Source organism: Phyllostomus hastatus, unplaced genomic scaffold (assembly GCF_019186645.2).
Source record: "Phyllostomus hastatus isolate PE091 unplaced genomic scaffold, TTU_PhHast_1.1 phas_contig_1162, whole genome shotgun sequence".
Lineage (NCBI taxonomy): Eukaryota > Metazoa > Chordata > Mammalia > Chiroptera > Phyllostomidae > Phyllostomus > Phyllostomus hastatus.
This window is the reverse complement of record NW_025333537.1, coordinates 8,003,139-8,017,523: the sequence shown is the minus strand read 5'-3', so window position 1 is coordinate 8,017,523 and position 14,385 is coordinate 8,003,139. Positions and strand designations below refer to the sequence as shown.

The following is a 14,385-nucleotide window of genomic DNA, read 5'->3' as shown; positions in this document are numbered from 1 at the left end:
CTACCTATTATGAAGTTTCAATCAGCTTTACTGAAAAATTGCAGGAAGAGTCCCTGGTACATAGTAGGCACTCACTGAGTATTAATTACTATTGTTTTAATAGTTGTATTTTTTTTTTTTTTAGTTTTTAAAATCTTTATACAACTCACACAAACAGGTACAAAGAGGGGTGGAGACAGAACATATTAGTCCTAATCTCCATCTCCAGACATTACCATTAACTTTAGTACTGGTTCTTGCAGAGTTTTCCCCTCACTTTTTCAAGCTATTGTATACTGCAGTACTCCACCATTTTAAAGGGGTACATTTCAGTGGTTTTTAGTGAGTCCGGAAGATTAAGCAACCATCACCACTACCTAACTGCAGACGATTTTCATCAGTAGTGGTTGTATTTTAATACTTGTCTTTTTTCGCCCTGGCTGATGTGCCTCAGCGGATTGAGCGTGGGCTGTGAACCAAAGGATCACCAGTTTGATTCCCAGTCAGGGCACATGCCTGGGTTGGGGGCCAGGTCCACAGTGGGGGCCACCTGAGAGGCAACCACACATTGATGTTTCTCCCCCCTCTTTCTCTCTTCTTCCCCTGTCTCAAAAAATAAACAAATAATAACCTTAAAAAAAAAGAAAAACTTAAAAAAAAAACAATTGTCTTTTTTCTTTTTATCCCCAAATCCTAGAAGATGCCTCAGATGGAGGAGTTTCTGAGAAGCACCTGTAGGCCAGTGGCTTTGAAAGGCAGCTTAAAGCAGAGACTATTTGCAGCCCTGAACATCACATCCTGAGGCCCACAGGAGAGAAGAACATGGCCATGAATTTAGACGACGACGTTCCCCTCATCTTGACCTTGGACGAGGGTGGCAGTGGCCCACTGGCTCCCTCCAATGGCCTGGGCGAAGAGGAGCTGCCTAGCAGAAGTAAGACGGTGGGGTGGGCCGGGGCTGGGGGTTGGGGGGCAACTTCAGGGGGTGAGTAGTGGCCTTGGTGGTCTGAGAGTAGACCTGTGTATCCAAAAGCCCAACTCTGTGTTTGACCCCCAGGATCTGACACACACTTCTGGGAAACTGTAGGGTCCTAATGCTGCACCCCCCATCCTGCCCCTCCCAGCGGCCCTTGCCCCCCTCAGCACCTCGCCCTGTCCCCCTTGCACCTGAGGCACCCTGGCCTTGCCCCTGAGTGCTGGGAGGGGGAGGCCTCCGTCACACCTGTTCCTTGGCGAGCTTCCCTGCCCCATTCCAGGTTAAAAAAAGAAAGAGATTTCAACACCGGCCTCCGTCTGTTCCAGCCAGAAGCTGCTGGCAGGAAGGCAGAGCTGCCTCTCCCCGCTGGGGCTCCATCCCCGCATTGCCCTGCACAGGGTGGAAGGGGGCAGACCGATGTCGTGATCCATTGATCGGAGGGTTTGGGGTTTTGCTTTGTCTTCCTCTGAACCACAGCCTAGCACAAAGTGAACCCAAGAGAGGTGGTGAGCTGTAAATTTTTTAAAGTTTAAGTGTGTTTCTGGCAGAACGGGAGGCCTTAAAAAGCTTTCTGGTGCTTGTCCCAAAGCCATTTGCCTCATTTGCTCAGGCCTTGGGTCTAGGAGAGGCTTAAAATAACTTGCCTTTTACACAGGGTCCGAAGACGGCAGGGACTAGTGCTTGAGGGTCTTTTAGCAAATGGGCGTTTCCCCCGCCAGCTGCGTGCCTGAGCCGGGACGGAGGGGCATTGCTCTCCTCTCCTCCAGGTCACAAGTGAAGACACTCGGGTCCAGGGAGAGGCGAGCCAGGCCCTCCCGTCTCCCTTGTCCAGAGGGAATACAGTGGGGTCACAGGGAGCTCCGCAGGCTCCCCCTGGAAGGGGTGAGGAGAGCGGTGTTCCTCTGGATGGGAGGCCTGGCTCCCGGTGCGAGGGCCTCCTTGCTTTGGCCTGTTCACGCCGCCTGGGATGGCAGAGCTGGGTGGTCGAGGAAGGCGAGAGTGCCGGCCGGGGCTGAGGACGCAGTGACTGGTTTCAGGCTCACTTCTTAAATGCCCTAGAGCTTGCAAACGCAGTGTTACGTTCTTTTTTTCATTTGTTACCTTAACTAAGGTCCTTTTGCAAGGTAGGCAGTCTTGTCCCTGCTTTATAGAGGAGGAAGCAATGAGTCAGAGAGGGTAAGTGACTTGCCTGATGTCACACAGCCAGCAAGTGGTAGAGCAGAGATTTGAACCCAGGACTGTCTGGCTCCCAAGTTCTCCCTCCCCCACTCTTCTGCTCCTCCTGCTTCTTTTCCTCCTTTTCTTCATATGCCCTTAATAAATGTGAGCACTGGCCTTTAGCATTTACATATATTTTCTCATCATATAATCTGAAGATAGCTATTGTTATCTGCATTTATCTTAGCCTCAGAGAGGTTAAGTAACTTGTCTAAGGTCACACAGCTAGTGAGCAGCAAACCTTCTCTGATCTTCCCTCTCACGCCATGGGGTCAGGGGCTTGGGGAAGGGGGTGTCATGAATGTGACGCAGTCTCAGTAGTGAGGGGGGTTTTCTGTCAATGGCCAACAAGGGAACGGACTGCAAGGGAGGGTGGTTGACAAGCTAAGGGTGTGGATCGTTCTGGAAAGAGGCTCAAGATTCTAAATTGGAATCCTGACTGTGGTGGTGTGTTCTACATTTCTCCTTTTCTGCGTGCCACTTTTAAGTCCTTCCAAAGTGTCAGAGCTGATAGCAGGGTGTCCAGCTCTCCTGTGGGATCGAAGTGCGCAGAGCAGACTGATCCTGTGTCAAGGTCGGGTTTTGGATGGAGCTCGATAAGTAGGAAATATTCCAAAAAGATAATAAAGCTAACCTTGGATAGGCCTCCAGGGGGGCCCTCCTTATCCTGGCAAAGTCGTTGGCTGATTTGGGTTTGTTTCTTGAGAAAAACAAAATAGCCCCCAGTGGCGTGTCTCAGTTGGTTGAGCGTTGTCCTACAAAGTGAAATGTCGCCGGTTTGAGTCCCGGTCAGGGCACATGCCCAGGTTGCAGGCCAGTCCCTGGTTGGGGGGCGTGCGAGCGGCAAACCAATCAGTGTTTTGCTCACACTTTGATATTTCTCTCCCTCTCTCCTTCCCATCCCCTCTCTCTAAAAATAAATAAATAAAATCTTAAAAAAAGAAAAGAAAAACAAAATATAACGCCGCCCAGTGCGTTAGTACCTCAGTTTCCTCTCGCCCTCTTACTGGGGCATTTGCTAAAACCTCCGAGAATGAGGGGGTGCAGTATGCACCAGGCCTGGCTGGGGAAACGGCAGGCCCGTCTGAGGAAGGAGGAGATTCCCAGGAGGCCGGCTGTCCCTGCGTACAGGCCTTTGGCATCTCACGCTCGGGTACTGGCATTGCTCTTCCACCCAGTGTCCCCCTTCCGTGCCGTCCGAGCATTCCGTCTCAGACACAAATCCAGCCTGGCGATTCCCCCCGCCCGGAGCTCCCCAGGGGTCTCCTGTCCCCTCCCGGATGAGGACCCAGCTCCTTACGAGGCCTCGTGTGTGCCAGCCCTTCTGACCCGGCCCGTCGCATTCCCTGCCCCAGCCCGCAGTGTCGCACTGCTTCTAGTTCCGGGAGCCCCCCCCCACCCGTGCTTTCTCACCCCTCTCCGCCTGGCTGGGGACTCGGGGCGGGATGCCCGTCCCAGCCTCTCGTTTGCTCATGAGCTGCATTTCTGTCCTGGAAGTCCTGCCGGCAATCCCGTCTCTCTGACCCTTCCCCCCGCCACTGACAGGGCTAATGACCGCCCCTTTCTGTTTGGGCGTCTCGACTAGCCTTCCATTAGTACACATAGCTCACTGTGTGGTAATTCCTTAGTTAGCCGTCCGACCACCTACTAGGCCTGAGTCCCATGCATCATGGTTGTCACCCAGCTCGATGATGCATCCAACAGGCCGTGGTTAAACTGAACCTAGTCGGGTTTCTGCAGCCTTGTCACTGGTGAGGGTGGCCGTTGTCTGAGGGTCCTAGTCAGACGTGGGCAGTATCCCCCCGTCTCTTCTCCAAACCGGTGGTTTAGGTCTCATTTCTCCCAGTGGAGCTGATCGTCCTAGAAGCTGCCCTCTGTGGCTGACGTAACACTCGAGGTCGAACGGAGCTGGCAGGCTGCAGGGGGAAGTCTTCGGCAGCAGAGTCGGCGCTCCCTGGGCACGAGGCACTGGCAGCTAAGCCGGCTTTCTAAGGGCGTGAGCCTCGGTCCAGCCTGGCCTCTGCCGTGACCCGGCGGCTGTCGCCAGTGCCTCTTCCGCTGGCTCTGTCCCGACATGGTCCTTGTCTCGGCTTGGGCTGCCGCAACAGAACAGCGCAGACTCGGGGTCTGAACAACAGAAAGTCGTTATCTCCCAGTTCTGGAGGCCGGAAGTCTAAGATCGGGGGTCAGCAGGTACGTTTCCTCCTGGGGCCGCTCTCCCTGGCTTGCAGAGGGCCGCCCTCTCGCCGTTTCCGGACCTGTCCCTCTCTCGGTCCGTGTGCCTGTGTCTTCACCTTCTCTCATTGGGACACCAGTCAGATGGGGTCTGGGCCCACCCTTGTGACCTCATTTCACCTTGGTTACCTCTGTAAAGGCCCTCTCTCGCCCTGGCTGGCGCCACTCAGTGGATTGAGCGTGGGCTGCGAACCAAAGCGTCGCAGGTTCGATTCCCAGTCAGGGCACATGCCTGGGTTGCAGGCCATGGCTCCCAGCAACCGCACATTGATGTTTCTCTCTCTCTCTCTCTTTCTCCTTCCCTTCCCTCTCTAAAAATAAATAAATAACATCTTAAAAAAAAGAATCTTTAAAAAAAAAGGCCCTCTCTCTCCAAATACAGCCGTACTCTGAGGTCCTGGGGGTTCGGGCTCCAACAAAGGAATCGTAGGAAGACGTGGTTCAGCCCATAACTCTCCTGCCCTTTGCTTGCATGCAGGCACCTGGGAATCTGGCTGCGCCGCCCATGACCCTTGATTCCGTCTAGGGATGACGTATGATGGGGCATTATCCCTGCATGGAACTGGAGGGTTTGGGATTTTGTTTTTTCCTTCTGTGGGCAAGGATGGATTTTTTCCAAGACTCCGGCATCTCTGGGCCATAAGGGTGGCTGCCGAAATACTAATGAGTGACTCATAGGCAGAAAATGCCAGGTTGATAGAGGAGGCAGGTATGAGCAGAGGTATTTAAAGCTTGCAAATAGGAATAACCTTGAACACAGTTCAGCAGGCCTGGCCTTCTGACAGTGCAGTTTAGAGATGGGCCGAGCACCGGGCATCAGGCCGTGGTCTGGGCCACCACTAGACGCGGTCTGAATGTCGTGGGCAATACAAGGGGTTTTTCAAGGGAATACGGGTCACACTTAGCTTCTGCCTTCTCATTGCCTTTCAGTGCAGCAGCTGCCTAAAATGGGCCTGTGCGTTATGCCCTCTCTGGGTGAAAAAGGGGCTGGGGGCCAGGGAGGTGGCGGAGGCTTGAGCAGGGCACTTAGTGTCATGGGCCACGTTGGTGCTGGTAGTTCATGGTTGGCAGGTGACAAGCCACACCCAGATAAGGTTTAAGGGGATGGAGCAGAAGAGGATCTCTCCCTCCTTCATCCTGACGTCTACTATTGCCATTGGCTGTTCCCTGGAGCCCGGTGTGGTATCTAGCGATGTGGAAGGTCGCTGTCTCTTTGCGGGGGGGTCAACACGTGGTGCTCTGGCTCCCTTTCCAGAGCGTTCATGCAGCCAGAGCCCGTTGGCACCAGGCTCACTTGAGGTGGGCCAGCGCTCTTGGCCTTAGGGCAGACGCAGCCAAGGTGAGCTGGAAAGAACAGTGGGTGTATATCCCAGGATGCCCAACCCCCAGGTGGGCTCCGTCGCATAAATCTGCAGTTCTTTCCCTGACCCAGTGTCCCTGGTGTACTTGCCTGAGAGTTAAGCCAGAGAGACTTGCGTAGCTTTTGCGATTTGTGGTATCTTGGGCAGTGGAGTGGTCAGGCCTGTGGGCTTTGGAGTCAAGTGCTGGGTCTCCCATCCTAGCTAAGTATGGGGCCTAGCTTCTCCAGGCCTCAGCCTCCTTGTCTGTACACTCGGGTCAGAGAGCATCTCCCAGGAGGGCTGTCGGGGGCATTTGGTGAGCCCTTGTGGGTGATGCTCACGTGAGTGCCTGACCGATCACAAGCGTTTTTATCGTGGCCAGTGACTCGGCTTGTTGGCAATATCACGGCACGCGAGCGGGGGTCCTGAACCCAGGCCAAGATCCGAGCCCCGTGCGCCTCGCTCCCGGCCCAGCAGGTGGCCCCCGCCAAGCCGGGAAGGGAGACAGCGCGGCAGCTGGAGACCAAACAGCAATTAGACTTTCACGGCCTCCCAGGGAGCGTGGGCATTTGGCTCCGCCGGAGTCATTCCCCCGGTTTTCTTAGGGCCTCGCCGAGGCAGAATGCCGGGTGTCACTGGGCCGGCGGAGGCACCAATTAAAATGAGCAAGCACCCGGCATGCTGGGTTCCAGCCTCATCAGCGAAACTTGAAGCCTTGCGCTTCCTCGGCCCTCCGCGTCTTCGTGGGGGATCCTGTCTGTTGCCTCGGGCCCCCCTGCCACGAGACGCCGTCTCTGCCCTCCACATGCAGATAGCTGCCGCGTCAAAATGGCAGCAGCGACAGCTGGGTGCTGGCGGGAGCGCCCGCCGCACCGCTCTTTCCCCATCGCCTTAGGGGGGTCTAAGCTCGCATTTGCTCTGAGAGCGCTTCATGAGCCAGAACACTCAACTTCTCAGCCTCCAAGCTGGGGAGGGAGCGTGGGAAGGCTCTGAAGGCACCCAGCAGCATGCCGCTGGTGGCTTCTGGTTGCAGCGCCCTCCCCGGGCCACCTCAGATTAGAGCTCAGTGGCCCAGAAAGGAAGCCCTTGCTCTTTAGAGGGGACAGCAAGGGGCCAGGACTGCCCACCCCCATCCCACCTTTGTGCTCGGGGAGCCCACGGGGCAGCTCCCCATTCTCCACCCTTTGCTGGGTGAATTCCCTGCTTTGGACATTTGCCGACTCCCTCCCTCCGGTCTGAGCCGAGGAAGGTCATGTGTGCAAGACGGATAATGGCTCACAGGTATCGAGTTCTCACCATGTGCCAGGCAGTGCCCAAGGGGCTTTTCCTGTGCCGGCTCTCTCACCGGGTCCCCTCCGCAGACCTGCGCGCTTGGTGTGTGCGTCACCCTCACCGGGTGAACAGGAAACTGAGGCTCTGAGGCCAGAGCTTACCCACGCTCGTGCAGCCAAGAACTGCCCGCACTCGCATCGAACCCGTGTCTTCTGGCTCCAATACTCAGGCTCTTAACCGGCGTGCCGCACACTGGGAAGGAAGGCTCAGTGGCAGAAGCAGAATTTTAAGACAATTTTGTTTTTCCAAAAAAGCAAAGGTGTCCGAAAGGAAGCTGGTGTCCGTCTTTACCTTCATTTTTTTTTTTTTTTAGTTAAACTGTTATTTTCTACAAGGCATTTGTTCTGAAAATGAGTTCTGTGTGTAGACCTCCCTTTCATATTGTAAAACTAGCAAAACCACTGGGGTTTCATTGTATACGCTGTGTCGGATCATCCCCGAGAAACCGGAAGACATGAATGAAAACAAAACAGAAACAAAAACACCACAAAGGACGGCCACAGATTTACGCCGCTGGGAGATCGACAGCTTTCTCCTCGAGGTGCGCCCCGCCCCACCCAGCTCTTCGCTGCACAGGCGTTCGGCTGAATTTTACATCGTGGTGGTTGGAACAGGACAGTTTGGGCCGAAAGTGGGAACTCACAGGAGTCAAGATTTGGGGATGGGAAAGGAAGGACAAAGGAGAACCAGCCTTGGATTTGAGCATGAGACTTACAAGGCCAGCTGAGGTTGCTGGAGAGGGCCCCTTCAGAGGTCCCAGGTTCAAAGGTCAGGTTTGACCTTCCTGAGGCCAAAAGGCAGGTGGCCCCACATTGGGACTTGCCTGGAGAATGTTCTGGGACTGGATAACCAGCTTAGGTTGTGCTTAGGTTGCTTAGGTTGCTTAGTGCTTAGGTTGTCTTTTGCACCGGGGACCCCCTTTGCCATCTTTGTTTTTTGTTAAATGTTCGTACCTAGTCGTAAAAATGTGTAGTTCTGCTCTACTCAGACCACGTGTGAGGGTCTGGCTCAGCTGAAGTGACCTTCGGAGCAGGGACCTGAGGGCTGGGACATACTGTGTGCACCCTCTCTAGGGGCGGCCGCTGCCTCGCTCTGGCCATTTGCAACCACGTGGGATCACAGGCTGATTGTTACCGCATTTTCCAATGTTTCAAGAGAAGTCAAATTCTGCCGTTTTAATCAGGAGTTTGCTGATTTTTACACATTGGCAGCTAATTCGTCATACTCGTTCAACACAGTCAGTGAGTCAGATCTGGTCAGGGGGCTGCCCCTTCATGATCTCTGATGTAGAGCATACCCATCAGCCTTGGTTTTCCGTTCGAGCAAACTGTTTCAGAGTCAGGAAATGGCCTAACACCACGAATGAACCCTCCACGGCCTGGGAGGTGCCCTTCACCTGCGGGTGGCGGTGTTCAGTGGCGGTCAGAACTGGCGGAGGGCCTGTCCTCTCCGTCTCTAGGTGGTTTGCCTAGAGAAAGACCAGATTGCATTCACTTGTGGAACGGAGGCCAGACGTCGAGGGCAGAGGTCGAGCCGGGCGGGTGAGGGTGAGCGAACAGAACAGGTGGGGCGTCTCCCACACACCCGCTTGTCTTCCTTTTCTGTTGATTCTTTTCTTCCTTCGTTGTAGTTCCTGGGCCTCTCTCCCTGCTGGAGGGCCCTTCCCCCCATTCTTTCATCTAACCTGCGTTCTGTCCAACTCGACCACCATCTCGCCTGTTCTCAGCCATCGGTCCAAGCCAGCTGGGACTTTTTTTTAGTTTTGACTTTGAGATGTGCAATAAAGACTCAAGCAGTCGTTAGGAGCTTCTTTTGTTTTTTTATTGTTTATTTATTTATTTTTTAATATTTGGGGGGAATCGTTAGGAGTTTAAAAAATAATAGTTTAATCACTAGTCCTTGTCTTCTACTTCTTCTTTTGATCATCGCCTGCTTGTCAGCTGGAAAACTAACAGTGTTCCAACTGCCTGGCACCTATTTCTTACGAACTGAGAACAGCTGCCGTGGAGGCTACGGGACACGGGGCCGACGTGGTCTGCAGGGCTGCGTGGTCCGGTGGGCAGTGAGACGAGCGAGCGTGTGGCACGCTGCATTTGTGGTGTGTTTTATACTCGTGGAAGGATCTACAGGGGGACAAGCGAGGATGGGCAGGGGAGGTGGAACCCAGGGCAGGAGACGGAGTCAGTCTGCACGATTCAGGGTCGGAGATGTGCCGGGAGAGTCTTTCGATCGTACTTGAGTGTCCCGAGTCTTTAAAGAGGAGATGAGCAGGCAGTGAGAGCCCGTCCCACAGCACAGCACAGGGAAACAGGGGGTAGAGGCATCGGGGCAGGTGGGCGTGGTGCTGGGGTTGGAGGGTGGGGAGGAGAGAGTGGATCCAGATCTTGGGAGGTACTTGGATTACACATTAAAAAAAAGAAATTTGGATCTCTTTCTCAGTGTCTGTTAGCCAGAGAAGCAAGGGGTAGCGTAACACCACAGCGGTGTGTGCGGTTGGTCTTCGAGTCATGCTCTAGGGGTCCTGTTTTCCGTGGAAGACTCAGCTGTGTTTGGGGAGTCTCCTAGGGGAAGGTTTGGTGGCTGCAGCCTGGGCCTGGAGCACTCACAAATGTCTGCCAGGAGAGCTCCTTGGGTTCCACCCTTCCTCCACCCTGCTCCCTGGCCCGGCAGTGAACCCCGTAGCTGCAAACCAGGGTGTCCTTCCTGCCCCCTGGAGGCGTTACTCGTTTTCCTCCGAGCCAGTCTCGTTGCTCTCCTACCGGAGGGGCAAGCCCCCAACTGCAGTCTGAAAGGATGCGTGCTGTCGCGCTTATGTGGACGGCTCTTCCTCACAGCCTTGTGACGTAATGGGGTTTATCCCCACTTTTCAGATGTGCACTTGGAGGCGTGGGAAGGGAATGAATGGCACAGGTGGACAGTGGGGCCGTGGGGCCACTTCATCCCGCCAGTGTGGGTGGTCTGCCGCATACCAGGGGCCCCCCCACCCGGGCAGGCGTGTGGCGCCCCCTAATCACAGAGCGCTGCCACCTCTGTTCTCAGGCCTCGCGCACAGGGAGCACTTCTCCGCCCGGGCTCTAGTGGTCTTGAAAGTTTCATTAGCCTCCATGTATAGATAAGGAAACCATGAACTTAGACGTGCTCGCTTGGTGAGAGTCAGGCCAAGTTCTTGGGTCGAGTGACAGGCGAAGCCGTTGCAGTCCTCGTGCCCTGACCCACCTTCCCTGCCTGGCCCCGGACGCCTGGCCGTGGCCACAGACTTTCCAGGCCACGGGACATTTCGGCCCAGTTACACTCCTGGCGGACCGCCCTCCATTCTTCTGCCCGCCGCCCCCCCCAGCAGTCGGAACCAGTAACCAAACACCTTAAAACGCGGGGCTGCTCCCATGATCTCCTGTGTTCAGTCATCACACAATGCCCTTCACTTTCTCAGTTAAACCACGTTCACGCCCCAGCCTCCTGGGGGCTGCTCCTCTCTTGCTTCCGGTCTGTCCCCACTTCGACTGAAGACCTTTGTCCTCCTTTCCCCGGGCCTCCCCAACCCTCCTAACCGGTCGGTTGGGGTGGTGGCTGCGTTGCCACACCCCGTCCTGCTCTGAGTGCACGGTTTGGCTGCCCAGTCCCCGCGCTCCCTGGGCAGAGCCCGCGCGCCGCCCAGCACCTGCGTGCGGTGGGTTTGATGGATGTCCTCTGTACAGAGTCGGCGTTCGCTTTGTGCCATGATGGATCCCCGAAGGCTGTGAGAAAATGGGCTTTTGGTGAAGTAGAAAATTTAAAATACGGGCAGGAGGCCTGAGTTTGGCAAAGCATCCTTTCCCTGTGTGATGAATAGCCCTCGGCTCACCCAGCATTGAGGTGGGTTTTGTGAGCCACGTTCCCTCCCGTCAGTGTTTGTGGATTTTTAAAGAGAGAGAGAGAGAGAGAGAGAGGGAGGGAGGGAGGGAGGGAGGGAGGGAGGGAGGGAGGGAGGGGGGAGAGAAACATCAGTTCATTATTTCACTTATCTGTGCACTCATCAGTTGATTCTTGTATGTGCCCTGACCCGGGATCAAACCTGCAAGCTTCCCTTACCAGGACGATGCTCTGAACAACCGAGCCACCCGGCCAGGGACCGTCTGTGATGCGCATGCGAGGTGGCCAGGTGGGATGGGAAGGGAAGGTGTAATGCCCAAACCCACGCAATGGCTGAGCAGGTGCTCCTGTTTGGGGTCCTGATATTTTATATAACTGTGCCCCTTTCCGGTGGTCTGAATTTTGCAAAGGCGGGGACCCTGTCTTTTTCTACACATACCCTGTGCACTTAATAAATAGACGTCAAATAACATAGCTGGGAGTGAGTCACCCATTTTTAAAAACACCCGGGGTCCCAAGTGACTCTATCAGGCAGAGCCCAACCTGCCTCTAGAACCATCTGGGATGACAAGGAGACTCACTGGCTCGTGATTGGGTCAGAAGTAGCCCGGGCAGGGCCCGTCCCTGCCTCCTCTAGGAGCGGCCTGCTTTCTGGTCTCTGCGTTTAGGGCTTTGTGGTTCCCCAGGAGCCCGAGCGCACCCTGCAGCTGCTGTCCCAGCCCCGGGGGGCGGCTGATTCCCACCTTCTCACATCTGAGCCCACCCCACCACCACCCGCCATCCGCTGGCTGCCTTCCTATCTTGCTAATCGCCCTTTTTGTTAAGTTGGGTTTTTATTTTTTTTTCTTTTAGCTCTTGCTGAAAATCAGCTCAGGCAGAGCAACCGTGCTCCGTGCCGGCTAATGGCTTGGAGCCGCTCCAAGCTGCCGGATGCGTTGGCTTTCGCTCGTGGGTGGCCGTCGACAAGCGTGATGTCTTCTGTCCGTGACTCTCCAGGGTCCCCTCTTCTTGCGGGCTCGGCTGTTCACACTTGGCTGGGCCGCCTTGTTGTCTGGAGGCGCAGCTTTTACTGCGCACCCTGCAGCCAGGCTGGTCGCTTCGGCAGGACTCAGATTTTAACGGAACCAGAGCGCCCTTGGCCTTCAGGCGCGCTGGCCCGTCTGGTTTTGTTGCATGTTGTTCTGTGCTGTTTCCGTTCGGATCAGACACTGTCTGTCCCAGGGCGTGTCAGGCCCACAGATCTGGGGGTGGCGTGGCTTGGGGGAATTCTCACGTTGTTAGAAGTGTGTGCGTGTGTCTGGGGCCTGAGTCTGTCTGCTGATACTCCACAGCATTCCAACACTCCTCCAGTCTCTTTGTCTGTTGCAAAGGATGGGGTTTCGTTTCCGGCATCACCTCCTGGTAGCTGTGCAAACCGTGAAGGAGGGGCTGAGCTTCAGTTTCTTCCGGAGTTTCAGTGTCTTCATCTGTAAAATGGGGATAAGACTTTTCCCAATCAGGGTTGCCATAAAGATGAAATGGGAGCCCTGTCCAGGCAGCTCAGTTGGTTAGAGTGTCGCTGGATCAACCAAGGTTGCGGGTTTGATTCCTGGCCAGGGCACATACAAGAATCAACCAATGAATGCATAAATAAGCGGAACAACGAATCGATGTTTCTCTCTCTCCTTCCCTCTCTCCCACCCTCTTCCCCTGTCCCTTTCTTCCTCTTCCTCTCCTCCTCTCCCTCTCTCTCACTCCTTACCCCCCTCTCTCTCTAAAATCAATAAAGTTTTTTTAAATGGCTAAATGGGAAATTGCATAGAACAGTTCATAGTACCAGTTCAGTAAGTGGACATTCTAACAGTGGGGAAGCGTCAGGGTCCCATTCTCCCCATGGCAGTGAAGTTGCCTGTTCTTGAGCCCCTGAGGGGGTGATCTGAGGACTCTCTTCATTGAGGCCTTGAGCTCCCTCTTCCTTCTATTAAATTCTCTGACTTCTCCAGGAACGTTAGCTGGTGTTTTGCATCTTCTTAAGGGTCTGATTGTGGCAAACGGGGGAACAATGCGTTAACTTCCCTGACCGCCGTCCGGGTGCCCCGCAGAGATAATTCAACTGCAGCGGCTCGATCCTCTGCCCACTCTTTAGGGCGGCTTCTTGGTTCCTCTTGTCTTTTTCTTTATTTGTGCTGCCTCTTTGGGGCTGCCTCCCCGCCCCCCTCGGTGGAAAGGGAATCTGAGGACAAGGAAGAAGAAGCCGAGCCCAGCGCCTGGCCCCTGACTGCGCAGGCTGTCAGGCCCCCGTCAGCTCCTCCGGGAGCGGCAGCCAGGCAAGCCCAGGTTCCTGCAGAAGCGGCACGCCTCGGCGGCCACCGAGCTCTCTGCAGGGTGTAGACTTCCTCCCAGCTGCCACTCCCCCAAGGGCCTGTGCCTCCTTGTCGCTGTTCTTCTGAGCAGAGCTGCCGGCCGCGGCAGCAGACCCAGGTGCTGGGGCGTGGCCAGTGTTCCGGAGGCTCTGGCCAGGCCCCCAGCTGCTCCCAGGTAGGGGCTAGCGCGGACCTCTGCTCCGCGCTGAGCGGACAGCAGCAGCAGACACAGCAGCAGCAGCAGACAGCAGCAGCAGCACACGGAGGGCAGGGCTCCCAGCCAGCCTTGGTCCTCCAGCACTGCTGGTCCGCCGACCCCGTGCAGGGGCCCGGGGAGTGCCCGTGTGCCGCGAAAAGCGCCCCTCGTCTCCGTGCGCTCCTCTGCTGCTCCCAGCCCCAGCCCCAGCCCCGTGTGCCCCACAATTAGCATTGCTGATGCCTCCCAGTGAATGCGGGCAGATGTTCGCACAGGTGCTGCGCTCTTCACTGGGTAAACAGAGTGGAGCGTGCGTGCCTCCGAGTGTGCGTGTGTGTGAAGCGTGGGGCCTTTGAGAGGCGCGTAGTCTTTACAAGTGTTTTTTTTTTTCCAAAGCATCTGAAGCACTTTGCACACGGTAGGCGCTCAATAAATACTGCGCGACGGGTGACTGGCAGGAGGGAAAGCCTTTTGTTTCACAGTAAGCCCAGGGGCACGGGAGCGGGAAGTACAATCGCAAGTTAAACCTTGAACTTCACAGACGAGGGAAGGTAGAAATCAGGTCCTGCCTCACCACGAGATTACTGGCGGGCACCTGCAAACCACTTGTTCCCTCCCTGCGTGGGCCAAAGGTGTGGTGGAGGGTGTGCCGAGCTACGGATCTTTACGCAAAGGGTGGTGAGGAGGGTTAGATGCTAGAAATTGCCTCAGTGGCTCCTCACATGAAGTGTCCTTTAAGTGGGAGCTCTCCACGGTTCCCCCGGGAAGAGGGACTTGGATTTTGCCCAGGCGGGATGTTTACGAATGGGGTTATGACATCAGCCGAGACTGGCCACCCGGCTGCGTGTTTCCCATCGGTGCACGCGTTCCAAGCGCCCTGCTGGTAGAACCCACTGGTTCAAGTCCAGTCTCCTTCAC

The 14,385-nt window shown here is 55.5% G+C and overlaps 1 protein-coding gene across 3 annotated transcripts in view; it reads left to right on the top strand.

Annotated features, from left to right (window-relative positions):
* Nucleotides 1-14,385, top strand: part of TPCN1 (two pore segment channel 1) — a 50,642-nt gene that overhangs the window by 2,170 nt on the left and 34,087 nt on the right. The window contains exon 2 of one of the 3 annotated variants that reach the window (XM_045842479.1): nucleotides 680-913. In XM_045842479.1, coding sequence (XP_045698435.1) covers nucleotides 802-913 — 112 coding nt within the window. In that variant the 5' untranslated portion in view covers nucleotides 680-801. Of the gene's footprint in view, nucleotides 1-676; nucleotides 914-10,783; nucleotides 10,933-14,385 lie in introns of those variants that run through there. The other 2 variants (XM_045842470.1, XM_045842488.1) reach the window with 2 other exon arrangements.